The sequence below is a fragment of the Meles meles genome, chromosome 3 (assembly GCF_922984935.1).
Source record: "Meles meles chromosome 3, mMelMel3.1 paternal haplotype, whole genome shotgun sequence".
Classification (NCBI taxonomy): Eukaryota; Metazoa; Chordata; class Mammalia; order Carnivora; family Mustelidae; genus Meles; species Meles meles.
The window spans coordinates 112819436-112846661 of record NC_060068.1 but is presented as its reverse complement, the minus strand read 5'-3'; the positions used below and the strand labels follow the sequence as shown (position 1 = coordinate 112846661).

The 27226-nt window shown below is 52.5% G+C and overlaps 1 protein-coding gene across 2 annotated transcripts; it reads left to right on the top strand.

The window, feature by feature from the left end:
* The first annotated feature begins 7 nt into the window (after nucleotides 1-7).
* PDLIM4 (PDZ and LIM domain 4) lies at nucleotides 8-14837 on the top strand. Of its 2 annotated transcripts, XM_045998728.1 has the most exons (7): nucleotides 8-181; nucleotides 5087-5238; nucleotides 8969-9050; nucleotides 13394-13575; nucleotides 13782-13945; nucleotides 14278-14395; nucleotides 14527-14837. In XM_045998728.1, the coding sequence occupies exons 1-7, from the start codon at nucleotides 89-91 to the stop codon at nucleotides 14729-14731; spliced, it is 996 nt and encodes a 331-aa protein (XP_045854684.1). In that variant the 5' UTR covers nucleotides 8-88; the 3' UTR covers nucleotides 14732-14837. The 2 variants fall into 2 exon arrangements, with proteins under 2 accessions (XP_045854684.1, XP_045854685.1); XM_045998729.1 differs by lacking the exon at nucleotides 14278-14395 and having other exon boundaries at nucleotides 14527-14597.
* The last annotated feature ends 12389 nt before the right edge of the window (nucleotides 14838-27226 follow it).

Genomic DNA, 27226 nt, shown 5'->3' with positions numbered 1-27226 from the left:
GCGGGGCGCGGCGTCCAGGCGGCGGCTGCGGCGGTGGCGGCGGCTCCTCAGTGTCCGGCTCAGGCTCCGGCTGCGGCTCCGGCCCGTGATGCCCCATTCCGTGACCCTGCGCGGCCCTTCGCCCTGGGGCTTCCGCCTAGTAGGCGGCCGGGACTTCAGCGCACCCCTCACCATTTCGCGGGTGAGTCCGGCGGCCACGGGGCGGCGGGGAGGTCTTTGATCTGAGACCCTGTCCTAGCGGTCCACCCGAGACCCAGATCCCCGACGTCCCTGAGGTTCGAAAGCTAAAAACTGGCCTGGGCGACACATGGCCTCTGGAGGCTTCCAGGCAGGGCAGTACTGCCCCAACCCCCTCTCTCCCCGTGTTGGGCCTGCCTGCCCTATCCCTTGAAGGAAACCCCCACCCCAGTTCACACACCAGCCTCCCTGCTGGTCTTATTTTGGGGGAGTTGCTGCAGGACGGGGAAGGAGCTCGCTGGGCCAGGGGTCTGGACAGATCTACAGAGGCCGGGAAATGCTGCCTAAATTGAACCCAGCCTGAGCATTTGGGGCAAAATGAGTGAGAGCCCCTTCTCCTATCAAAGGTCCCTGCCAGTAGAGCTGGGTAACCCCAGGGAAGTCTGGGGTCCTGTCTGAATATGAAAAGGAGAAGATCCATTCACTTCCTCACTCTAGTTTTGGTCAGACTCTCATCTGTGACCTCAGTTGTCCGGGGAAGTGACCAAGAGGAATTTGGGGCTTCCAGGGGAAGGGGAGACTTGACTGGGAGGTTTTGAGACCCTCTCCCCACAAGACCACACAAGGCTAGGGGCCAGAATAACCTCAGCCCAGTTTCTCTGGTATCCAGGGCCATGCATTGCCCCAGCCTTAGGACAGAGGAGAAAGAGGAGTGGGCACAGCCTTGGGGGGGTGGCTAATCTGGGGAGACAGAGTAGCTGAGGAAGGGATTCAGGCCCTGTCAGAAGGGGTGCCCAGTCTCAGGGAGACAGGATCCTGGTCTGGCTTCAGGGTCCCTTAGTTTGAAGGGCTAAAAAAAAAGGGAATCAGACTGTGCCTTTGGGGATCTCAGACTAGGGGACAAAAGAGGACAAAACCCAGGTCCTGCCCTTGAAGGCTCTCACTCTGGAAGGAAAAGCAAAGGGACCTTGGGGCCATTTGAGGGCCATCCTTTATACGCACACAGGCTGCCTTTGGAGGCCTGAGTCAGGAGAACTGAGAATCACCTTCCCCCACTGTGCTGCCACCTCTCTCTGTGGAGGCTGGACCAAGTTCGTTGGACTTTCAGAGGCTTCTTTCCGCTACTTGGAAGGGTGTGGGCACCCGGTGGAGTGAAAAATCACGGAATCCCATTTCTGGGGGCCAGGATGACAGGCAGGCCCAGCTGTCCTGGGAGACTTCCCACATCTGCCCTTACCCCACAGTCACCAGGTTCCTGGGGCTAAGTGAGGTGGGCCTTCAACACATCCGGGAGTCTTTCATCTCCCACTTCCCTGAGGGAGACTGCTGTGTGTGTGTGTATGCGTGCGCCTCTGTGTCTGTCTGCATGTATGCCTTGCTGTGTGTCCGCCAAGGCGGGCTGGTGGGGGTGCTAGGCCAGCCAGCAGTCCAGCCACCCTGGGCGTGAGGCTGCTGACAGGCTCAGTGGCGGCGGCTGACGGCCACAGGCGGCAGGGAGCAGAGACATCTGTTGCCCACGCGGCTGCTGGCCCGTGGAGGAAAGGCCTCCACACGTCACAGTGGCAGCAGCAGTGGCGGCCTTGTTTGGAGCTAACTGGGATGCAGGCTCCTGGCAGGCAGGCAGGCAGGCTGGGAGAGGGTTTGCCAGGAAGAACCCCCCCTCCCCGCCTTGTCCCCAAACGTCATGCAGCAGCAGCTCAGGCCTAAGGAACCAGGATGCCTGAGCCTGGATTTGGGGGGGATCTGGGAAGATCTTTGAGGCTGGGGAGACACAGGCCACAGCTTGCCCAGCAGGTGTGTCAAGGGCAGATCTACAGACACAGATGATGTGTGAGAGTGTCCTTACCAGGAGGGCTCAAGACCCAACCTCTTCCATGCTTCCAGAGCTGCCACCCCTCCATCCCCTGCCCACCCTGCTGTGAGGACAGTGAGGACAGCCACAGTCAGACAGGGAAGAGGCTGGCTGCCTGGCGGAGCTGCGGCCTTACACCTTCAGCCCATGAAGCCTGGGGGAGCCCTCATGAACCCTGGCCTGGGCTTCTTCCCCTATGAACTACAGTGATTGGCGGCCCTGGCTGAGTGTCCGCAGCATTCCAGGCAATGGGTGCTGGTACCAGCTCCCCAGTGCTCAACCCACTGTGGGGGCTTTTTGCCCTGATTGCCTCAGATAGTCCTTACAAGAGCTCTTACCAGTAAGGGCTCCCTCTGGGCTCACATTATAGATGGGGATACTGAGGCTCAGAGAGGCCAGGGCGTATCCAGAGAAGCAGAGCAGGGACAGGAATCCAGGCCTGCCTGGCACTTGCTGTGACTATACAGGACAATATGGCCCCAGACTCTGTGACTCCCGGTCCACCACAGTGCTGGGCTGGGCAGAGTGGAGATGGGGCCGGGAATGTAGCTGCTACAGGTGAGGAGCCTGCTTTGTGCCCCAGCCTCCCAGCTGACCTCGCTGTACTTCTCTCCCTTCCTTCTGTCTATTTATCCTGCACTCGGCAGCCAGAGGGAGAGGCCTGAGTTAAACTGTGTCCTGTGACTTCCCTGCTTAGAACCTTCCATAGTTCCCAATCACCCAGGAGAAATGCCAGCTTCTCACCTGGGCCTACAAGACCTGCAGGTCGGGTCCCTGCTTCTTCTCTGACTTTTCTCCCACTCTCCTCTCACTTATGATGCTTCAACCCCAGGAGACTGCTTTTATTCTCTCTCTGAGTGAGCCATTATACATGCTGACCTTTTTACCTGTGACACTCTCTCTCCCCTAGGACACTCTCTCCCCTCACTCCCTTTCTGCAGCAAATCACACAGGGGTTAGTGGATAAGACTTGGAACATACCGGCTGGCTTGCAGTGAAATCCTGACTCTGCCATTTACCAATTGAACATCCTTCTGCACTTCTCTGGACCTCAGTTTCCTCACCTAAGAAATGGGCTTTCCTGGAGGATTGAGACAATGCTTATAAAGGCAGTTAGGAGAGTCATGGTTTCCTGGCCTCATGCCCTCTCTGACCAGAACTCCCCGAGCTAGTGGAGCTGGCAGAGTCCCAGCCACCCCTGCTTTCAAGAACTTCCTCCACCCACAGGGGCCTGAATGCACCCCTTGTCCTGGCTGAGTCATCGTGCAGCTAGCCGCCCCCCTGAAGAAGAAGACTTCTCTCCAGCATGGGGACTGGGGCAAAGTGCCCCTTCCCCCAAGCCTCCCTTACTTCATCTCTAGGAATGAGAACAGCCTTTGTCTCATCAGGTGGTTGAAAAGTTGCCATGAACTAGTTATGGGTAAAGCACTGAGCCCAGGCCATGTCACAGAGCATGTGTCCACGAAGGAGAGGGACCTGGAGCAGGGCCTTGAATGGAGGGTGGGATAATGCCCAGTAGGTCCTTCCCCCAGGATGATAGGCTGTTGCAGGTGCCCAGGCCCTGTGGATGAGCATTCATGGTGGGCTGGTTGCTGAGGGGGTCATGCTCCAGAAAAATATTCCTCGGGGCAGCCTATTTCAGGGCGGGCCAGCTCCAGCACTGCCCACACCAGGACTCCAGCCAAGGAGCTGCTAGCATCTCGGCTTTGTCCACTCACTACTGAAAACTGGATAGGCTGAGCCTATCCCAACGGAGCTCCCAAAGGAGCTCCCAACTCCAGCAATAGGAACGGGGTCGCTGGAAGCTCTTGAGGACACCACTGGAGAGGCTGGGTAGGAATGAAGGCACCTACACCTTGGCTGATTCAATTGGTACACAGCATGTGACTCTTGATCTTGCACTTTTAAGTTTGAGCTCCATATGAGGCATAGAAATTACCAGAATTTTTTTTTTTTTTTTTTTTTTTTAATAAGGGTGCCTAAAGTTTCTTTCCAAAGGCGGTACTGGGACCAGGGTAAGGGCAAAGAGTGCCCTGTTGCCTGAATTCCCCTGGACTCCTTACTCTGGCCTCTCTGTTAGCCTATCCTCAACCCCACGTGGACCTCGTCAGGGCACCAGCATTGTAAGAAGCTCCAGATATGGACACTATTTGCCTGGAGTCAATAGTAGCACTGGGGTGGCCTGATAGAGTGTCTGTCCTGCTGATGAAGTGGAGATAAAATGGCGACTCATGAGTGCAGGCAGCGGGAAGTACGTGGTCCTGGACTTGCCTGGGGAGGTGATGACACAGACCCAGAATGAGGCACTAACAATGTTAGGGGAGCAAAGTGGTAAAGGGGTGCACAGAGACTGTGAGAGCCCGAAGAAGAGGTTCCTAGGGGAAATGCCATCTCTGCTAAGACGTGAAGGTGAGGAGGAAAAAGCTGATAATTAGGGTTTGAGGTCAAAGGAAAGAGTGTTCCAGTTAGAGAGAAGAGTATCTGCAGAAGCATGGAGGTGAGAATTATCTGGGGCTGTCGGTAGCCCCTGGATATTCAGTTGGTCTGGATAGAGTGTGGGGAGGTGGAGGTGAATGTGGGGGTTAGGGATGAAAGGAAATGAGTAGGGAGACAAGGAAATATCAGGTCAAGGGGCTGCTATGCTCTGTGTCTGGGCAGGGCCCTGTCTATGTAGGGTATATGTGACCTATCCATGCTTTGTATGTATCTGGGAGCTTATGTGTCCCCATGTATCCCTTGCATGTCTGTGGGCACATATGCAAGCGACAAGATTCGCTTGGAACTGGGACATCCCACTTGTCCCAGTACCAAGGAAGGACTGCTTATATGCCCTCACACCCCAGAGGTCCTTCAGGTGCTGGAATTGGGGGTGTTTACAACAGAGGCTGTGGCAAGACCACATGGGAACTCAACTAGTCTCCGGGCTGGCCCACCCACAGGTCATGTGGGCAGAAGGGCTGCAGAGCCCAGGTTCTGAGGTTGGAGGGGGTCCAGGCCCAAGACCACAGCAAGGCCACAGAATGGCCGATGCCCAGCCTCTGGTTTGTCCCTCTGTAGGTCCATGCTGGCAGCAAGGCTGCACTGGCTGCCCTGTGCCCTGGAGACCTGATCCAGGCCATCAATGGGGAAAGCACAGAGCTCATGACGCACCTGGAGGCGCAGAATCGCATCAAGGGCTGCCACGACCACCTCACACTCTCTGTGAGCAGGTACGCACAGGGTAGGCTGGCCTGGGGGGCGGGGGGTGGAATGAAGGGGAGGATAAGTCAGGAACAGCCAGCATCCTTAGAGAGCCAGGCTCCACACAGCCTCTCTGCCTCAGCTCCATGGCACCCCAGTCTTAGGAACTAGTGCTTTCCCAGGGGCGTGACAGACACTGTTTGGAGAGGGCGGTGCTTAAGAAGGAAAGAAGCCCCCTGTTAGCTCAGGGCTGGAAGTCTGTTGAGGGACTTATGGGAAGGGACAGGCAGCCCAAATCAACGATGAAATAAGACCTTGGGCGGTGATTTCAGTCTTCTTCCCACCCCTGAATGAATAATCCTTTTGATGATCATTTCAAAGTGGTCCTTTTCCACACTTCACTTAACCTTTAGACCTGCTTTATAAAATGGAAGCTGGTATGGTCCTCATATTACAGATGAGATACCTGAGGCCCAGGAAGGTTAGCAGGTGTCTAAAGTCCCACAGCAAGGGAGTGGGAAAGCAAAGCTTGTCCTCAGGTGTCTCTCACTCCTAGGAAAGGCTGCTGACCACTCCTGCCCCCACAAAGGCTGCCCTGCCTCAGCTGGCCCCACCATGCCTCATGCCTCTGCAGCAGATTCTGGTTAAATCTGGATGCTAACGACTGTATCACGCCACATTGCCTACATGAAGGGGGAGGATTGGGGTTCCCCAAGCCGTGTGTGTGCCTTATAAATGATCTAGGATGGAAGGTGCACCTGAGGTGTCCCTAGCCCTAGTCAGGCACTGGGTCTTTGTTCAGCTCTAAAGGCAGGTGGCTAGGTCCTGGCTTAGTGGGATCTCCCTTCCCCCTATCTTGCTTGGATCCAGAGAAGTCAGACAGAACTGCTTAGCTCTGCCACGTTCACTGCTAACAGGGACTTTCCATGACCCTCCTGTGGACGCGTGTCAGCAAAGCCTCTCCAAACCACAACACGGCTAACTATGCGTTAGAGCTGGCAGGGCTGGGAGCCATTAAACATGTTAGGAAGGCTTCTGAGATAGCCTCCATGTGTGTCTGGCCTGGTTTTAAGTCCAGGTTGGGGTCAGGACCCCTGACTGTGCTCTTGGAGCTGAGTGCAACTCCAAGGGCAATGGGCCCTGGTGTGGGAGTTCAGTAGAGCTGGTTCTAATCCAGACTCTGTGGGATCTTAGGTATACCAGATGACCTCTATGAGTCTGGGTTTCCTTCTCCACCAAACAGGATCACATTCATCGCCCTCTCCCAGACTGAGGTATAGTCTGGCTGGGGAAAACATCAGCACTGCTCTGCCCACGAGTGGCCTCTGCTGCCGCCCCACTTGGCTGGTTTCCCCGGCCCTGACTCACCTCCGGCCTTCATTTTGCATGGCTAAAGAAGGGAAGCCCTGGTAGTAGTGGGGTGGGGGAGGCAAGGGAGCTTGCAGGGGGTCTGAGTCAGGAGGTTCCCAGAGGGAATGATGTCAGGGGAGGGTAGCAGGATGGGGGCAGGGTGGAGGTTCCCCTTCCTTCCTTCCTTGCTTCCTTCCTTCCTTTCCTGGTCATTTGTTCCAAGCCAAGCATAGATGGAGCCACGGGTCCCCTGATCTGTTCTACTCTGCCCCCAAATGCTCTCTGGCCATGGACCAGGTGAGAGCATACTCTGTACTATCACAGATCTGGGTTCAAGTCCCAGCTCTGCACTGGAGAACTGTTGTTGTCCTCCAGCAAGTGATTTAATCTCAAAGCCCTCAGTTTTCTCAACCCCAAAATGGGACCATCTTATGATTGGGAGATTAAATGCTTATGATGTACTGGGTTTGCTCAGGGTGAAAATCTGGGGTCCTGTCCTCTAGCCCCCGCCCCCAGTGCTCACACATGCAGATTCTGAGAAATTAAGACATGAAGGCCACCTTGACCCTCTGGGCCAGCATTTCTTCTCCTGGGCACCATCCACAAGGCCTCTGACCCTGATCTCTGACCTTCCTGCTAGGACGGGACCTATGCTCCACAGACCCCCTCAGCATGGTTTCTGTGGAGGATTAGCCTGTTGAGCTTACTGGAGAGAGCTATTCTCTGCCCCTGCCCACAGAGCTTGACACAGACCAGTTCCCTGCCTGCCCTCTTATTTTACAGAGGGCTCTAATCCTCCACAGACTTTTCCACGGGATGAGAAGTGAAGGAAGGGCCCAGCTTTCTTGCTATGCTTATTTTGTTTAGAACTCAGAACCAGTTATCCAACAATCCAAGCTAACCCATACTTTCTGGGCATGTTCTCTAGGCCCAGAACCTTCCTGGCATCAGCTCCAAACCCAGGCTTCTGGTGAGGTCTGTGTTGCCCATTGTATATGTTACAAGATGCAATTACATGGCCCACCCTTGGGCTGTCGTTTTGCTTAAAGATGGTAGATGCTGCCACCTGTCCAGCCTGAAGTGAAGGCCTATGGATGGAGATTGAATAAGCCTTCATTCTGATCTGCTGCCTTGGACCACGCTCTTTGCTCTGGGTACTTTGTGCACTCTGATCTCCAGACCACAGCCTTGTACTTCTCTTCTGGGCAGAACTTCAGGGGAGTATAAGGTCGCCGTAGCCACATGCGATGTCCTAGACTGATTCCATCAGAGTTCGGAGCTGGCGGAGGTCAAAGGTGGAGATGTGAGTTAGGGCAGTTACCGGGAGCGTGGATGAGAGGCTGGGGCCAGGCGCCAGTGGGGATGGTATTGCCCTCGGGCAGCAGAGCCTTGGTGGCACAGGCCTGTGGAAGGCTCTGGGGGAGAGAGGCTAGTCTGTACTGGGTTAAGGAATGGGCCACGGTGAGGAAGTGTGGGGGGAGTGTGGTCTACATGTGTAGACAGATAGTTAAAAATCCTTCAGTGAACTGCAGGGAGAGAGGCCATGTTGAGCTTCTGGCCCAGTGGTGAGTTCTTGGAAAGCCCCAGGAGGCCTTTTGAGGCGAAGGGGGACATTATTCCCCTTTGGTCTAATAGGCCTCCCTTCACACCCACCTGTGAGTCCAGGGTCCATGCAACCTCCTGGCTTGCCTCCTCGCAGGGCTACTGAATGGAAAGACTGGGCCCCAGGCCTGTAGCCTTTCAGCCCCACCAGCCCCGCCTGCCCCACTTATGGCAGGTTTATGATGTTTTTCTCCCTCCTGAGTGGTGTTTGGCTTTTGGTTTCTATGGTGAAGCAGGAATTTCCTAATGGCCTGTTTCCCATCTGGGCTGGGCAGACACTGGTGATGACTCTGCCGGCAGCAAGAGGGAAGGCGCACCCCTCAAAGCCTCTATGTCACCTCCCCTAGAACCCAGGGATGCTTGACCTCCAGGCCAGGCCAGAGGCTGTAGATAGAAGAGGATAAGCAGATGGGCTCCTCGCTGATCCATGTGTGAGGCCTGGCACGCCCTGCTATGAGCTCGCCTTCTTTTTTGCTGAGGCCACGGGGAGGGTGAAAAAGTGGGGAAGTTGAAGGGCTTCTGTTGCATCCTGTCTGGGAATGAGACCAGAGAGGCCTCGAACAGCTGGTGGGGATGGAACACACAGCCCCGCCCAAGGCAGGTGGCAGATCTCGAATTCTGTCTCCTCGCCACAACAGCTACCATCTGGTGCAGGGGCAAGTGCTGCGGCGGTGGCTTCTGCCATTCAGGGTGCCAGGCCTGGTCCTGGATGGCTCTGGGCCCGGAGCCCAGCCCCTCTTAGCCATGGTTCCAGTCATGGTAGACACAGTAAGCAGACCTATCTGACCATCCTAATTCCTGTCACAGACCTGAAGGCAGGAGCTGGCCCGGTGCCCCAGAGGACAGCAAGGCTCAGGCACAGAGGATCCATATTGACCCTGAGGCCCAGGTATGTATGGACACCACGTGGCCTGGCCTGGTTCAGAGCAAGCCCAGGGCAGAGGGGCCCGGCCTGCACTAGATGTCTTGTTGTCTGGCTTTCAGATGCCCAAACCAGAGATTGAAGCAGCAGACTTCTCTGGGCCATGTCCATGCCCCATCCTGTGCTCCCCAGGTGATAAGCATCTGCTGGGGGCTCTGTCTGTCTGTACTCTAAATAGTCCTAGATTCTGAGACAAAGGTACTTAGAGTGGGTAGGAACAGGGCTAGGCCTTGGCTCAGGGCTACCTCGCCCCCATCCCCCTACCTGGGTTTCACTCTGGTGCCTAGTGATTCCAGACCAAGAGGAAGTCACTAGCTTGGGGGCTGGGTCGGGGGAAGCTGTAAGCTGTGGAGTGACCTCAGGCTGTTTGGGTATTCTTCTGTCTTATCTTAGCCTTGGGCACCCACGTGGCTAGAGCCAAACTCAGTCCTCAAGGTCAGTCCTCAAGACTGACCTTAGAATGTAAGGCACTTCGATGCCCTAAGTCTGAAGTTTTCTCCTGGCTGTTCTGTGATTGCACCCAGCAGACCCCAGGCCACAGTCATCTTTCCATGTTTGACAGGAGTCACAACTCAGATACTGTCTTCAAATGAGGGGGGGGGGGGCAGGAAGAAGCTGCTCTAGGGCCTCATTTTGTCATGGGCATGAGGGGTAGCCAAGGGGGCAGGGCTGAGGTATCCAGAGCCAGCTCAACATCCCTGGGCTACAGAGTTTGGAAAAGGTGGAGACTGGACTGCTCTGTGATGGAGCCAAAGCTGTGGGACTCAGAATGTGGGGCCATAGCCGTCTAGTCCTGCTTGTGTCTACTTTCTTGCCCTGTAGAGAAGGCTATCTCCCTCACCCTTTATCCCAATCCTCTCATTCTGGTATTTGTTCCTTAACTTACTTTTGCTGGAATCTCAGAGGCCAGATGCTTACTACATGCTGGAGAGTGCCCATTATGAAAAGGAAGAGGTACTTAGCAGTTCTGGAATGGCAGAAGCCAAGGGCCAAAGGAGTCCAGAGTAGGCACATGGTTCACCTAAGGGTTCAGAGAGGGCTTCCTGGAGGAGGAAGTATCCAAGCCAAGACCTGCAGGACTAGGAAGAATCCGGCCAGCAAAGAGGCATGGAGAAAGGCAGTGTGCAAGGAAGCACATGCAAAGCCGCAGAAGTGAGATTGTGCATCACAGGTTCAGAAAAAAGCAAGCTCCTGTGGGTGGGAGGGCAGAGGCAAGGGATGAGGTGATGGGACAGAACCACAGTCTTTTGGTTTCCTCTGTCCAGGACCTCAGCTGTCCTTGCAGAGATTCGTGGCCACACTTGTGTCTCCACAGCGTGATCTGGTCCAAGGGGCCAGGGGTGAGCAGGGGTTGACAAGTCAGCCAGGCTTGACGCAGGCCAGCCGGAAGGCAGCAGCATTGTGTAGGCCCCCAGCACACCTGTGAGGCCAGCTGTCATGTGTGAGTGCAGGGTGGATAGGGCAAGAGCGCCTGAGTTTTGGAATCTGAATCTCAGCTCTAGTCCATCCTTCAGGAGGGGCTCAGGGCCAGGGCGCCTGGGGATGGTGGGCTGGAGAGCAGCTGCCCCTGCCCCCACAATTTCCTTTACTGACCTCTTCAAAGGCCAGGCTGCCAGTGGCTCAGGCTGGAGTCAGAGGGATTTTCTCTAAGCAACAAGGCTGCTCCTCAGCTGCCATCCCCCTCTTGTGCTTAAAAGTCATGAGCTCCATGGGTGGTGACAGAAACACCCCCACCCAGCCCCCACAGGGTTGTGTCCTCAGTAACACAGACACAGGGCCCATTGTCCCCACAGTGTTCCCACCCTCTGCCTGCAGTGGGCCATGGGTGGGCGCAGCCAGAGACATCAGAGGAGAAAACCACAGCTGGCCCTAAAATCAGCACAAAATACCCTGGCATGCACCCCTGATGCAAATAGGTTCTGCAGGTCATGTAGGGTCATAGGGGACCCTTCTTTCCTCAGGCCTTACTTATGTGGGAACACAAGAGGCATTTGGTCCAGCCCAGGGCAGAGGAAGGGTGACGATAAGGGAGGGTTTCCTGGAGAGGATGGCATTTAAGCTGAGAACCAGGTGATGGGTTAAAGCAAGCCGGGTAGAGCAAGCAGCCCTTGCACACTCATCCTGTCCTCTCCAGACCTGCAGGGACCTGGGGTTTGGCCTCCCGGAGGTGCCACCTCATCCTCTGGAGTCAATGCCCACCTCCCAGGGTGCGTCCCAGGATATTTTTTTTTTTAAGATTTTATTTATTTATTTGAGAGTGAGCAGGGAAAGGGAGAAGCAGACTCCCCACTAAGCAGGGAGACTGATGGGGGCTCGATCCCAGGACACTGGGATCATGACCTGAGCTAAAGACAGGTGCTTAACCAACCAAGGCAACCAGGTGTCCTGAGTGTCCCAGATTCTGACCACGGTCACATGGGAGCTGATGAACAAGTAGGCAGTTACCCCCATTCTGCCGATTTTCCCACTGAGGGTTCAACAACCAAATCAAAGAGCTGGTGGATACTCAGAGAAGGGGAGCACGTGGCACTAGGTGCACTACCACACAAAGCAGGGGACATCCAGAAATAGGAATAAGAACTCGGGAACGTCCATGACAGCCCAAGCATCTGCTGTGTGCCAGGCACTATATTAAGTCTTTGCATGCAACTGTCTCATTTTATCCCCACAAGGAACTTAGGATGTAGAGACCATCACATTCCCCCATTTAGCAGATAAAGAAACAGATTCAGAGAGGTGATAGAGGTGTGGGACTCATACCGAGACTGTGGTCACCATGTGTGTCCTAACCACTGAGTTCAGACCGAGAGAGGCAGCTGCATGGGTGGCCCTGAGGGGAGCAGTGGCTCTGATGACCCTGCAGTGGACTCCCACACCCTGCTGGGTGAGTGAGGGCCTCCTTCCTCCAGGACCTTCTGATTCCCCTTCCTGTCACAGCCTCCTCCTTACCAGGCCCAGCCCTGCCCCCACAGCCCATGGCCCATCTGGTCCCCATTATAGACCAGGCCAGCCTTGCCTGCCCATCTGCCCTGCAGACACATGTGCAAAAGTGCTCGGGTTTCTCGGGGGCTTTTGTTCAGCCAGTGGGGAAGACGGTTTTCCTACTGTGATTGCCTCACTGATAGGGGCCCACCTGGACAGTGAGTCCCTCCCCTTTGTCTGTGGAGGTGAGGGAAATGGGGCACCACTCCCACTCAGTGGCTGGTCTGCCCATTCCCCAAGCTCCCAGCCAGGTCCGAGGCTGCAGAAAAAGCGGGGCAGTCAGGACAAAGCTCTGCAGGCTCCCCTGTGCCCCAGTGCTGGAGGCTGCCTGAATCCCGCACAGTCTCTGAGTATCTGCAACTGTGTCTGCGTGATTAGGTATATGTCAGTGGACTGGCTAGACCTTGTGTATTGTCTTCGTATGTGTGTTTGTGAAAGTTCTCATGAGAGTGTGCACGCCTCTGTGTGCCTGCAAGCCAAGGGGCAGCATAGCTCTGGACTCTACAGAGACGAAGATCTGCAGTCCCCATTCAGATCCACACCCACGGAGATATGGCCCTTTTCTCCGGAGCTGAGGAGACATGGTCAAGGCATTTCCCCAAATGTTTCAGCCTAGGGCACCAGGCTGGCCATGGAGTAGTAGGGTGGCGAGCCTTGAGCCTGGGCCAGCTGCTGGCCCTCATCTGCTTTGCCTGTAGAAGGCCACATATATTGCCCTGCAGAGCATGAAATGGAGGCAAAGGGACAGGCCTGAAGGGGGCTAACCTCACAATGATGCCTTTGAACCTCAGTCTGCCCCCCAACCCCATTGTGTGCTTTGGGCACACAGTGATTGATGACTTTTCCTGGCTGTAGGATGGGGCTTTTTTTTTTCATGTTCCCAGCTACAGGCCCGTACAATACCCAGCACAGTTCTGGCAGGTGAGAAGGCTTGGCACCAGGAGCATCTCTGCAAGGAAGCCACAAACTCTGCTCCAGTCACACTGGCCTTAAAAGGTTACTTGGAATGGTCGCGCCCCAACACCATCCGTCACGGGCACTGGTGGTCAGAATCACCATGTGGTTCATGTGCCAAAGTTGAGTCTCAGGCACTTAGGTTTTTGTGTCTGACTTTCCACAGCCATTTCTCATTTCTTTTGGAGTTGAACTGGGCCCAAGTTGCAGCCCTTCCCTGGCTGGGCACCACAGCCCAAAGATGCCAGAGCAGGGGTAACCAGCCAACATCCAAGAAAGCCTGGCATAGCAGGGCAAGGATGGAATGTATAAGGAAGGGCCAGAAGCCCTATCCCAGATGGTTTCTCAGTGCCTCAGGCCTCTGTCTCTCCTAGGATGGCAGTCCAGTGACCAGCAGGAGGCCCTCAGCCACCAGGATTGGGCTAGAAGATGGCAGGCCAGGCCTGGGACCTCCTTATGGGCAGCCATCTCACCTCCCATTCCATCACAATGGCAGCAGCAATGAGGCTACCTTACTGACCCAAATGAGCACCCTTCATGTGTCTCCACTTCACAGGTAGTACAGAGAAGTGGCCTTTGAAGCCACACCCAGATCCCATCTTAATCCCAGATCTCTTCTCTCACTGGGTCACATCTTGACCCCTGACACTTGATCTTTGGGTCTCGACTGGTTTCACTCTGAAAAACCTCACCAGACTCCTGAGCTGGCAGAGGGAAGGCTGGTGTCACAACTGTGCCCTTTGATGCATCTCTTTTGCCCAGCACGGACACAGCCAGAGGTCTCCCGCGGAGCCGTGACTGCGGAGTGGACCTGGGCTCAGAGGTGTACAGGATGCTGCGTGAACCGGCGGAGCCCTTGACTTCGGAGCCCAAGCAGTCAGGCTCCTTCCGCTACTTGCAGGGCATGCTGGAGGCCGGGGAGGGCGGTAAGACTCCCGCCATCTTGCCCCACCTGCCTAACCACTCCCTCAGGTGCCCTGATGAGCGCCGCCCGGCCCCCGCCCCTTTGCGACCCCACCCTCTTCCTGCATCCCAGCCATCTACCCCTGCAGCTTCTCTTTGAGCGTCCCATACCCCTCGCAGCGCCTCAGCCCGGATTCCCACTCCACCCCCGTCGCGGCCCCTCCCCCTCCAAACCTCGTCCCCAGTCGTAGTGCTGGTGGTCCCGGAAGCTGGGTCCATCCCACACCGCGAAGAAGTGAAGTTTTCTTTCCTGACCTCCGCACCTGGCTCATGCCGCTTGCGCTCCGCCTTTCAGGGGAGCGGCCTGGGTCCAGCGGTCCCCGCAACCTCAAGCCCACGGCCAGCAAGCTGGGCACTCCGCTGAGTGGCCTGCAAGGACTACCTGAGTGCACGCGTTGCGGCCACGGCATAGTGTGAGTACCCTCCCCTGCTTCCCCCATCCCCACCCCCGGCATTCCCCTGGCCCCGCCCGAGGCCCTGGATGGGAGCATGCTCCCGAATCCCTCAGTCGCCAGAAGCAGTCCTCTCCCGGTTTCCCCATCAGGGGCACCATCGTCAAGGCGCGGGACAAGCTTTACCACCCCGAGTGCTTCATGTGCAGCGACTGCGGCCTGAACCTTAAGCAGCGCGGTTACTTCTTTCTGGACGAGCGGCTCTACTGCGAGAGCCACGCCAAGGCGCGCGTCAAGCCACCCGAGGGCTACGACGTGGTGGCAGTGTACCCCAATGCCAAGGTGGAGCTCGTCTGAGCTGCTCCCAGAACTTCCAGTCCCCGCTTCAGCTTTTAATGCCCCCTCGCGGCCTGTGTAAATACGTATTTGCCCCCTGCCTAATAAATTCCCTCTGTTCAGCCTTGAACATGTCAGTGCCTCTGTTCAGGTGCCAAGCATGTCCTAGGCACTGAGGCCATTGGTGAGCAACACATGTGCTGTGCCGTCTCAAGGAGGCCACAGCCTAGATGGATGGCAGACCTAAATCACAAGGGGCAGTCATAAGGAGGTGAGGTCTGGGGTGTTAGCTGTGACGTCACGCCAAGGGGTTGGACCTCGGTGGAGTCAGGGAAGGTGTCAGCTGAGAACTAAGTGATGAGGGAATTGCTCTTCAGGGTAAGGAACTTTGTGTGCAAAGGTATGACAAGGGCGAGTCCAGACTGGAAAGGTCCCATCTGGCCACGAGCAGAGCGAGGGCAGCCCCGAGGACGCACCGTGGAAAGATCGCCGGGACTGCCACGGACGGTAACCTGACTCCTGGCTTTTGCTGCCGCGGCGTTCTCACGGGTTTCTCCCCGTCTGCTTTTCTGTCGCCTGCCCACTATATGCTTGCCCAGACGCCATTTCTTTCCCCTTCCCCCTGTTCCCCAGCAGGGGGCGCGCTTTGAGTGTCGGTAAGGGACAGAGGGACACAAGAGTAGCCGAGGCAAGGCGAGAGGAGGAGGGGCGGGGCATGGGGTGTTTTGGGGAGAGGCGAGATAGGAAGAGGGGCCTAGGACCGCACCCTTCGCTTAGCTCCTATGGCCAAAGCCAAGGGTAAACACACCCCTCCTCCGAGGCCTGGCGGTTACAGGGTGATGGGGTGACCTGGAGCCTTTCACTGCTCGGTTGCACAAGCAGGCACAGACTATAACTTATTACAAATATAAATGATATCAGAGTTGGTGAATTACGGCTGTTCACACACAACAAACTGTCCCAGACTCCAGGTCACACGGATCTGTGTTCTCCACAGCGAGCTCCAGGCCAGAAGCAATGTCATTTACTTAGTCCGGGTTTATTTAGGGAGCCCCAACTAATGAACATTTGTGCTATTTTCAATTTTGTACTATCGCAAACCACAAAAGACTTATCAGTTCACACTCTTACCATAAGCACACAACAGTACCCTTTTCCTTTATGCTCTTGCCAACACAGGATATTATCTTTTTTTTTTTTTCTTTTTGGCAATCTGATAAGTAAAAGAAGATATGTACTTGCTTTAATTTGCCCTCCTCTGATTACCGATGATGCGCATTCATTCGACAAATATTTCTTGTGCTTGCTGTTGGGCGCTGACTGAACAGTGGGGAACAGGATGGTCTTCTCTCTCCAAGAGTTCTTGTGCGAATTGCCCTAAACCCTTCACTCATTTTCTGAGGCTTATTTAACTTCTTAGTGATAGGACCTTTTCGTATTTTTAAGAGTCTCTGTTCCTGGACTCGATTCCACGGACACCATCGCACTGATTTAATTACTACTGTTGTAGAGTTTAGTATGCCAGTCTCTCCCTATTTGTTCTTCATTTACAAACTTGTCAAGGCTGCTCTTGAACATTTCCAGTTGTCAAGTTTTAGACTCAGTGTGTCAAGCTCTGGAAGAACAAACAAACAAACAAACAAACCTTTTTGAACTGTGACCCTGTCTCTACACACTCACTTGGTAAAAACTGCCCTGTCCCGAAGAAAGCTGTGATCCGTGCTTACTCTGCATTTTTTCAGGGGTTGTGTACATAATTTTGTGTACATAAATTTTTACTTCTGCTTGCTTCTCATAGACATCGTGTTCCTGCTTTAAGTAGTTCTGAGAGGCGTGTTCCAAAGGCTCCTCCCAATGACTCCTCCCTTCCCGGAGGGCGCAGAGGCCGGGGCAGCGGGCAGGTGTCCCTTGACAAGTGAGGCGAGAAGAAAAAGGGCTGGAGTCCAAGGCTCGGGTCCTGCGGATGACTTCGGGCGCCGCCCCGCCCGTGTCTCCTTCTGCTTCGCGAGGGGTGAGACGGTGAACAGGGAGGCCGAATCTGAAGCGCACTAAGTGTCCCTCCCGGCTGCGGCGCCGCGCGTGCGCGCGTGAGCGCGTGAGCGCATGCGCACACACGCACTCACGCCCTCTCACTCTCGCCCTTTAAGGCCCCGCGGGCGTCGGGTCGGGTGGTAGAGGCTTCTGCCTTTTCCTTCCCACCCAACCTCGCCTGCGGACAAGGTCCGGGCCCCACCCCGTCTGAGGCTGGAGCAGAAGGGATGACAGGCAGCCAGGGAAGCCATTAGGCGCAGGAGCAAGCGGAAAGTAAATACCTGAGCCACAGGAACCAGGGCGCCCACGGCTTAGTGAGGATCAAACTCGCAGTCTCGGCTCCCCACTCCTACCCGCCGCTATGGATCCACCAGGCACTTGTGCTAGCCTTAATCCCGGGATACACAGAGAGTGACTGCGTCACAAGTTTTCTGTGACCCAGGGTCCCACTTCTGAGACAGGGCAGCAGTCCCTCAGGAGGAGACACAGGTTCAGGATTCCCAATTCAGAGTGCCCCAGCCCACCTGGCCCAGACCCAGGGCTCTTTACTGACCCAAGCCTGCCCCTCTCTCAGGTCCTTACCTCAGAGACCTTCAAACCAGAGATTTGGGTATCATCTGCACCCTCACCCAATCATCACATCCTACCCATAACTATGTCTGGGATACTGCTTCCTAACCATTTCTGGGATCTGTTTCAGGGCAGCTGGCGCATTCTCCCACTCCCTTGTTTCAGGGACCCCTTCAAGGCCCCCAGGGCCCTCAGGATAGAGTCCATGATCTATCAGTTGTAGGCCTAGCCTTTCAAGCCTCTCTGACTCATGTTACTGACTGCTTGGTCTCATTTCCTCCGCTACATCATACCATCCTGCCTTTTCATACCTCTCAGATCTTCCCTCAAACTCAAAATGCCTTTATTCTTTCTCCTCCATCCAGCAAACTTCTACTCACTCTCCAAGGCCCAACTCCACTGCCCCCATCGTCCACTCCCTTAGAACAAAGCCTTGGTCTACGCATCCCCAGGCGGAGTAAGTAATTCCCATCCATACCCTTCCATACCTACCCGATGTTTCTGGGCACAACCTATTATCTGCTTTGTCAGAGCTTGGTTCAGACTTGTGTCTGTCCTACCTGGACCTAGGCTGCTAAAAGCAGCACCCCACAGCCCTTCCCCTACACACACACGCGCGCGCGTGCACACACACACACACACACACACACACACAAGCTCTAGGCCTCTATGCCTCCCACCATCTTCCTCCTGACTTTGCTGTACTTGTTTTTGCTGTTATACTTCCTAAAACTCGCGGAAGGCAAGGCCTAGAGGACAACTATATCCCTCTTATATCCTCAACCTCCCTCTGGAATCCTTAGTCTCAACTCATTCATTCAACTAATTATTTGCTAAGAATCTACTATGTCTCAGGCATTGTGCTTCATCTGTGGAAAACATTTTGAACAAATATAAAGTAAGTACAGACTATAAGCACTGCCATAAAAGAAATAAATCAGATATTACAGTAGAGAATTAGCGATCTCTTTGTATAGGGAATTGAGAAAGATTGCACAGTTAAGGTGACGTTTAAGCAAAGACCTGAGGTGATAAGGGAGCATCTGTGTGGGTATTCAGGGAAATTGCATTGCAGGCAGAGGGAACAGGAAATACTGCTGTGTGGGAGCAGGGGGAGGAGGCGTGTGTTTGCCATGTCCTAAGAACAGTGAAGAAATGGCTGGATTAGTGTGAGTGATATGCCTAGGAGGGGTAGATGAGGCCAGACAGATGTGGGGGCAGTAAAGCTGACTCTGGTTGACCCTGTAAGCCACAGGAAGGACTTTGGCTCTTACTCTGAGATGAGAAGCCAGAGGAGTGGCCTGACCTGGACTTTTATGTTTTAACCAGGATCTCTCTGGCTACTCTATGAAGAATACACTGTAAGGGGCAAAGGTGGAAACAGGGAGACCAGTTAGTAGGCATGACTGCGTTCATCTCTAACTAATCCCTAACTAGCCCATTTCCCTCTGCCTTCATAGCTCCAGCCACCGTCCAGGCCCCCACATTCTCTTGCCTGGGTCCTGTAATAGCCTCCTGCTTGACCTTTCTGTCTTTTGTCTGGTCCCTCAATCCTTTCTCCACAGAACAGCAAAGGGAGCTTTTTAAAATGCAATTTTGATTACATCACTCTTGTCTATTAAAGCTTCCATAGCTCCCCATTGGTCTTAGGACACAATCTAAACTCCCAATCCCAGCACACAAGGTCACATGAGGTGCAGCCCCTGCTGATCCCTGCTGACATCCCTGCCTCTTGTCTTGACTGCAATCATGCTGACCTCTAAGTTTAATTAGAGCTCATCAAGCTCTCCTCCAGCCTCCTACAGCCTTCCTGGACCCTCCAAGGAGCCTGAAATTAAAATGGAGTCCTTCATTTTAGTTCTCTGTGTAACAAGCTTTGTTTGCCCCACCTTTATCCTTGAGATCCAAAGAAAGGGCTGAGGGCAAGAGAAATGTCACTTCATGCTATCCTTCCCTTCCAGTCTAAGGACTGAGCCACTCTAGGGGGCACAGTAGTCTGGCTCTGAGCTCATAACCAATGAACAACTAAGTTGGGGTATGTTGTGACCAGCACTGTGATGCCCAGATGATTAGGCTGGGGGCCCAGGGTCCCTCTGCCCACCTGGGGAGCACCCTGCCCCCTCCTTGGCCTCTGGGTCTCCCTGCCTAGCTTACCTACACTCTGGCTCCATCTTGGGCTGTGCACTCTTACCCAGGGTAACAGCTTCTTGCCATTGCACCCCAGCCATCCCCTGACTTATCTCCACAACTCTGGATAATTTCCTGATTTATCATTTTCCCACATAATATTTAGTATTTTTCCATATGCTATTCTTTGGCACCTCTCAGTGGAGGTGGAAGTCTAAATAGGATTGAGGGTAATAAAGGGACCTCTCTAACAAGCAAGGGCTATCCTCCTGTGCCCTCTCTACCACGACGGGGAAATTCTATTTGAATCCCCACAGAAATCAAATTTCTTTTTTGCTCCTATCTAACAAATGATTTGCAACCACTGTGGTTGAAGGCAGTGGCCAGAAATCCCAGAAGAGGTTGCCAGAAGCCTCACCTATTCCTGCAGGGTCTGGAGTCGGCCTTAGCCATGCAGGCTCAGAAACCTGACTGACCAGGTTGAAGGGTCTGTCTCCACAAATGGATCAAGTAGCCAAACTCAGAGGTTGACACACTTCTCCCCACACACATCTGCACCGAGAAAGGCAGCAGCAGAAGGACACTCAGCGGTTGTCCAGGGCACTCTTGGCCTACGGACATGTTTTCATGGGCAGCTAGAGCACAGCCACAGACTTAGAGAAAGATAAGTGGGCTGGATAATAGCTCTCACAAGAGCTGATGTGTCCCAGGCCTTCATCCCAGAGTCCTTGGTGAACTGATATTACTCTTCCTTAATCCTCATTCACATCAGTCTGAAAGGAAGATATTCTCCACATTTTATGGATGAGCTGAGAAATGTTGAGAAACTTGCCAGTGTCACATACTGGCTAGCTAATCTTGATGACAAGGGCACGTAGGACAACTGCAAGTACTCATCTGCCTTGGAGAACACTGCTGCCCTGCTAATGATCTGGTGACTCCAACTAGGTCACTTCTGAAGGGTGCTAATCTGTCTCTGCTTGGTAGGTCTCCAGAAGGCCAGAGTGCAGGCTTCAGACTCATCGTCTCCTCACCCAGGGCTAAGCTTCCAACCCTCCATGGAGCATGAAATGGTACAAATTGGGCTGAACCAAGGTGACCCCTGAAGTTTGGGGTCTGAGTGTAGATGAGGCTGGTGTCCACAACATCTCATCATAAATTGTGGCATGCATGAACCCAACCCCATGCCTGTTTCTGGGGTCAGGTCATGATTTATGCTAAACAGCTGTTGGCTGCTCACCAGCTCCTCAGTGGTTCTTGGCGCTACTGAGAGAGAGCTGGGAATGGCTCCCTCCAGCTCCCAGGGCTCTTGCTCTGACCACTGGAGCCACCCGCATCAGTCCCAGAGAGATTCCTGGGCAGGGAGCAGTCTCTTGCCCCCAGGCCCTCAGGCCATGCTTCCTCATCCTATGTTCCTGCCCCTCTCCTGACTGTCCCTGAGGCACCCACTACCACAAGGCTCTGGCCCAACTCCACCCATGCTCTCCAGAAGCTCATTCTCTACAATGGCTTGGGTTGTTTGGGCTAGACCCCTTCCAAACTGCCCCTGCCATCCTTTTGTAGTCCCACCTCGAGCACAGCGTTTGGTCTGGGAGGACAGAGAACAAAGGAGGAGTTCTTCCTCTAGGATCGATCTGAAAGCGACTGTCCTCCTCAGACTCCACTTAGGTTTGTTTACTTCCCAGCACCCAGAGCCACCTCCATGGCAGATTTCCACTTATGCCTGCCAGATGCCCAACTCTCCCATCAATTCTTTGAGTCTGCTTGCAGCCAGGCACCCTGACTGGCTCCAGTCCCTGGTGATCGGACCTCTGCCGTCATGAACACTCCCAAGTAGGTATCTCCAGCCCAGACCTCTGACTGGTTGTGCATGTCTACCCAGATGTCCCAAGGACACCTCAAACTCAAAACATCCCAAACCCATCTCACCATCTTCTCTCAAGCCTACTTTTACTCCTATGCTTCCATTTTAGACAGAGACAACACCCCAGATCAGGCATCTTCCCTTCCTCCTCTCCCTCCTTATGCCCTCATCCAGCAGGTCGTCAAGACCTGTCCTGCCACCACCTTCAGAGTTCCAGAATCCATCTCTCCCTTGGCCACCACCCCCATCACCCTCTCCAACCCCTGAAACAGTCTCTGGGGTGTTTTCTGCTTACACCCTAGCTCCCTTCCCTGCATTCTCAATTTGGCCACCAGAGGGAACTTTCTAAAACACAAATCTCATTAGGTTTTGCTTGGACTCTCCTTGGCCTCGGATTAAATCTAACACCAAGTAACAAGAATGTTTAAGGTCAAGCACGGTGTAGCCTCTGCCAACCTTTCCAAACTCATTCCTCTTTCTCCACTCCTGGTTAGTGCTCACAGGGGAAGGGTCTGAGCTGGATCGGATTGTTCCGGTGCCCAGAGGTAGCCCATGAAGCCACATTTGCCCACTGGAGACCCTCTTGTCCAGAAGGAGCAGAAGCAGGAGTTCATCTTATTAGCGAGGCTGCCAGGGGCCTGCCTCCCTCACACTCCCGAGAAGCACCCAGTGAAGGGCAGCACAGGCTGTGTCCTCCCGGCTCATACACAACTAGGATGACGGAATATGACACCTCCCCCTCGCTGCTTCAGTCAGTCCGGGCCTTAGGGCAGCCGCAGATATCCAAGCTGGCCCAGTCTCAATGTGCTGCTCACTTCCCACTTGGTGCTCCTGGGCGTCTCGGAGCCTGAGGCATGGAACACAGACAGAAACCTGCTCAACACTCACACATGTGCCATCTGAAAGTGGGAGGGGAGTTAACACCCAAAGCAGCACCCCTGAGCCCAGGAGGGATCGAAACCTATGGATAAATGTTGCCTACTTCTGAAACTGAGATGGATATTTCTGAGACACTGTCCTCCATCTCCCACAACTGGGACAACCCTATGCTGTACCCGTGGAGTAGCTTTTCGTCTCTGTTTCACTCTCTTCAGTCCCTTACTCTTGTTCCATTCCCAGATGGAAGACTGACTTTGAAGGGAGGGATTCTACAACTGGAACACTCTCCTTTCAAACAGGGTTAAGGAGCCCATTGCTGTTAGTAAGTAGGCTGGTAGTGATCCCTGGTACTGGGTGGCAAAACTCCCATCCATGGAAGATAAGAAAGAGAGATAAGTGGAAAGTGAATCGTTGACTGGCATCAGTGTTTTTGAACCAGGGGTGCTATAACCCTCCCCACCTCCAGTGGACTTTACTGATGTCTAGAGATATTTTTGGAAAAGATTTTATTTATTTATTTGAGAGACAGAGAAAGAACACAAGCAGCGAGAGGGGCAGAGGGAAAAGGAGAATCAGACTCCTTGCTGAGCAGGGAACCTGACGAAGGGCTCCAACCAAGGAGATCATGACCTGAGCAGAAGGCAGACATTTAGGGTTCCTGGGTGGGTCAGTTGGTTAAGCAACTGCCTTCAGCTCAGGGTCATGATCCTGGAGTCCCAGGATCGAGTCCCACATCAGGCTCCCTGCTCAGCAGGGAGTCTGCTTCTCCCACTGACCTTTCTCCTCTCATGCTCTCTCTCTCATTCTCTCTCTCTTTCTCTCAAATAAATAAATAGAATCTTAAAAAAAAAAAAGAAGGCAGACACTTAGCCAACTGAGCCACCCAGTTGCCCCCAAATATTTGTTTTTCAAAAGAAAAATAGCTCTCTGCTACAGAAGACATGACCTTGCTCTGGAACTCTAGAGATCTGTACTGAAATTCTTTTATTACAGCTTATCAGAGACCACCCAGCATTCTTATCACCAAGCACCATTGATTTTGCTGAATCATGTGAACCAAATGGCAGGGAACCTTGTACTATAGTTGGACACAGTGTAGAGCTCTCTCTTGCTCCAGGCTTCACCCACAACTGTGAGCCTTCCAAGGCACCCAATAAATGGGTCAGAGTAGTATTCTCATCAAGCCCTATGACTTTATTACTCGTGGAAGGGACAGGGTACAACGACTTGACTTTCTCTTATGGGGAATCGCGTGGCATACTCCACACTACTGGTCCTCTGGTAACTTGCCATATTATTTTGAAACAAATTGCTAAAGCTATTAGCATGTGAATATCTTACTAGGACATCTAGAGCACTTCTTTATTCTTGCTTATTAAGTCATATTAGCATTATGTCATCAATACAGTGGCTATCATGATGTTTTAGGGAATATCAAGGTAGCCAGTCACTAAGTACTATATTGTGACAGAGAATAGGAGAATTGACATAATCCAGGGGTAAGAAAGTGAATATGGAGTGCCTGGGTGGCTCAGTTGGTTAAGCATCTGCCTTTGGCTCAGGTCATGATCCCAGGGTCCTAGGATTGAGCCCCACATCAGGCTCCCTGCTCAGTGGGGTGTTGGCTTCTCCCTCTGCCTCTGCCGCTCCCCCTACTTGTACTCTCTCCCTTTCTCTTTCTCTCTCAAGTAAATAAATAAATTAAATATTTGGAAAAGTGAATATGTACTATTATCCATCCCACAGAAAAGCAAATCACTTTTGATTCTCCTTACTGAAGGATTTTGAAGAGAAAATCCATGATGTTGGTGCTAATCTCACAATTCCTTCCAGGATATGGTATTACTTTTGATTTAATAAAATGGTCAAAAATGTGGGCATATTAGAGGCTTCTATTTGTCCCTACCTACCATAATGGCTCTTATTTAATAGGGCAGAGAGTAAATATTAAGTTCTTGATAGAACCTACCTATCCCAGCTATGCACTTAGGGACTAGGTATACACTTAGGGACTGCTACAGTATGGATCTTTACAACCATTAGACCTGTTTGAATGAGAACTCCATTAACAACCTGACTTTCATGAGCTTCCAGTTAACTGGGGGACCATGATAGGGTTTCCCAAACCCTGGGAGCAAAACTGGCTCATACTCTGAATCCAACAGCTCCAGAAAGGTCTAGGACTTTACCTTTTCCCAGGCCAGAGTTGTTCTGGTAAAAGATCACCACTATAGATTGAACTGTGTCTCCCCAAATTCATATGTGGAAGCCCTAACCCTCAATCATATTTGGAGATGAGGTTTTTGGGGACTAATTATGTTTAGATGAGATCATGAGAGTGGGACCCTTATGATGAGATTAGTGCCTTTAGAAGAAGACACATGAAGGGGCCCATAAGAAGGTGGCCGTCTACAAACCAGGAAGAAGACTCTCATGAGAAACTGAATCTGCCAGCACCTTGATCTTGGACTTTCCAGCCTCCAGACATGAGAAATAAATTTCTGTTGTTTAAGCCTACCAGTCTGTGGTATGTTGTTATGGCAGCTTGAGCAGACTATGATAGCCGCAGATGCCTTGTGGGAAGAGATTAGAGAAACAATTATCATATGTACTTTTGGCAGTATAGGAGACTTGGCCTCCTTTTCAATCAATAGGCTCTGAGCCTATGAACTGGCCTACATCTGGGAAATTAATGAGAAAATACTCTTTCCTATTGTGGTAGCATCCATCAGCCTTCTGCTTCTTAGTTTTTGCTTTTGGAGGTGAGTTGTTATACAAGTTAAGTAACACTTGGTCATCTGCCCATTCACTTAACTCCTAGGAACACTGTGGTCAATTAGCCATCACCACCACATGGCTATAGGACCGAGCATGGTGGTTGCTACTTTGGTCTTGTAATGACCTCCACCCTGCCTCTGATGATTGAGTTACCATCTAGCCTCTGCTATTCTAGAATCTTATCCTCACTGACACTAGGAATCCTCACCTTGTGTATTTTGTATTGCCTTAGAGAAGGGAGTTTCCTCAGGACGTGCCATGGGAATGCAATATGGTGATATGTTCTCTGGTCTGGCATGATAAATACAATCTAACACTCTCACTCCCCTGAGCCTTCCTACTCCTTTCATAATCGGTCAAGAAAGTTCTGGCATCTCCAGCTTCTTTCAGTAGGCCATAATTGTGTCCAAAGAGCCATCTCGGAAGCAAATGGATATGTTTTTCTGTATCCTTGCTTCGATGTTAAACCCAGCATTATGACAGAGTGCTCCTATGTTAATAAAGTCCCACATGTTACTCCTGTTTCTACCAAAACATAGGGCTTATTTTTCTTTTCTTTCCTTTCCTTTCTTTTTCTTTTCTTTTTCCCCAATGAGTATGCCACTTCCTTGTGGATCAGGGTCTATATTTCCCCACCTGGGCTGTGCTGAGACTTCACCATAGTTGTTGGTCTGGAGGCAGTGGTGGGGGATGGGCAGGGGAGGATCTTGAGGAAGACAAGCATCATCTTTGGAGCCCCTTGCCTCTAGAGGAGTCTTAGCAGGGATTCCCATCAAGGGAGGTTGCTCTCATATAGGAAGGAGAAGAGAGCTGCTGCTGCTGAACTTGAAGGTTTAAGAGAGTCCAGGAATTCAAAATGCCCACACTAATTTACCAAATGTTTCTGTTCCATGTTTCAGGATCCTATGCATTTCCTATTAGGGGCATGACTTTTTCAGAGAACACCTATCAGACCTGTGCATGCAGAGGTGTATGGGTGACTCAGTTGGTTAAGCAACCAACCCCCCCCTTTTTTTAAAGATTTTATTTACTTATTTGACACAGAGAGAGACAGTGAGAGAGGGAACACAGGCAGGGGGAGTGGGAGAGGGAGAAGCAGGTTTCCCGCTGAGCAAGGAGCCCCATGCAGGGCTTGATCCCAGGACCCTGAGATCATGACCTGAGGCAAAGGCAGGTGTCCAATGACTGAGCCACCCAGGTGCCCCAGCAACCAACTGAGAAATTTCTGTTCAGATTGTGATCTCAGGGTCATGAGATCCAGCGAACCCCGTGTTGGGCTCCTTGCCAGGTGTGGAGTCTGCTTAAGATTCTCCCTCTCCCTTTCCCTCAGCCTCTCCCACCCCACCCCCACTCATGCTGTCATGCTCTCAAGCTCTCTCTCTTAAAAAAAAAAAAAAAAAAAAAAAGGCTGTGCATGCTGTCTTTTTATGTAGCTGTCCCACTCTTACAGTTAAATCAGTTAAATCCTGGATTTGATTTCCAGTACAATCTTCCTTGAGGCTGCAGGGAATGAGGGCCTTGTTAAGAGCTGCCATGGAAGTTTCCAGGCTTAACAGAGTGTGTCTTCAGTTTATAGATGGCTGACCTGGGCCTATCATTTTCTCTCTCTCTCTCTCTCTCTCTCTCTCTCTGTGTGTGTGTGTGTGTGTGTGTTTAAGCTATTATTTATTTATTTGAGAGAGAGAGAGAAAGCACATATCTGAGAGAGAAAGAGAGCAGGAGGAGGGGCAGAGAGAGAGAGAGAGAATCCTGAGATTACAACCTGAGCTGAAGCCAAGAGTGGGTCACTTAGTCAAATGAGCTACCCGGGCATCCTGGCCCTATCATTTTCTTTCTTCAAGCCTCTAAAGCACTTAACAAAAGCCATTCAACTCCATGATCCTTATAATCACCATACATTCTATGTGCCATAATTGGGGTTTCTTGACTTTGGCACCTTTGAAGTTTTGGGTCAGATAATTTTTGTTTGTCGTGGGGGGCTGTCCTGTGCATTTTAGGATGTTTCATAGATTGCCAGCCTCTGCCTACTGAATGCCAGTAACACTTTTCCTTCGTTGTTGTTAAGAAAAGTATCTCTAGGGGCACCTGGGTGGCTCAGTCAGTTAAAGGTCTGCCTTTGGCTCAGGTCATGATTTCAGGGTCCTAAAAATCCATGGGTCTATATAAAAATCCATGATCAACAATATCAAAATTTGAAGTAAAGATAGGATCAATATTATTAATTTTTTCCTTTGGCTTTAGGATCTAATATATTTCAGCATAACATA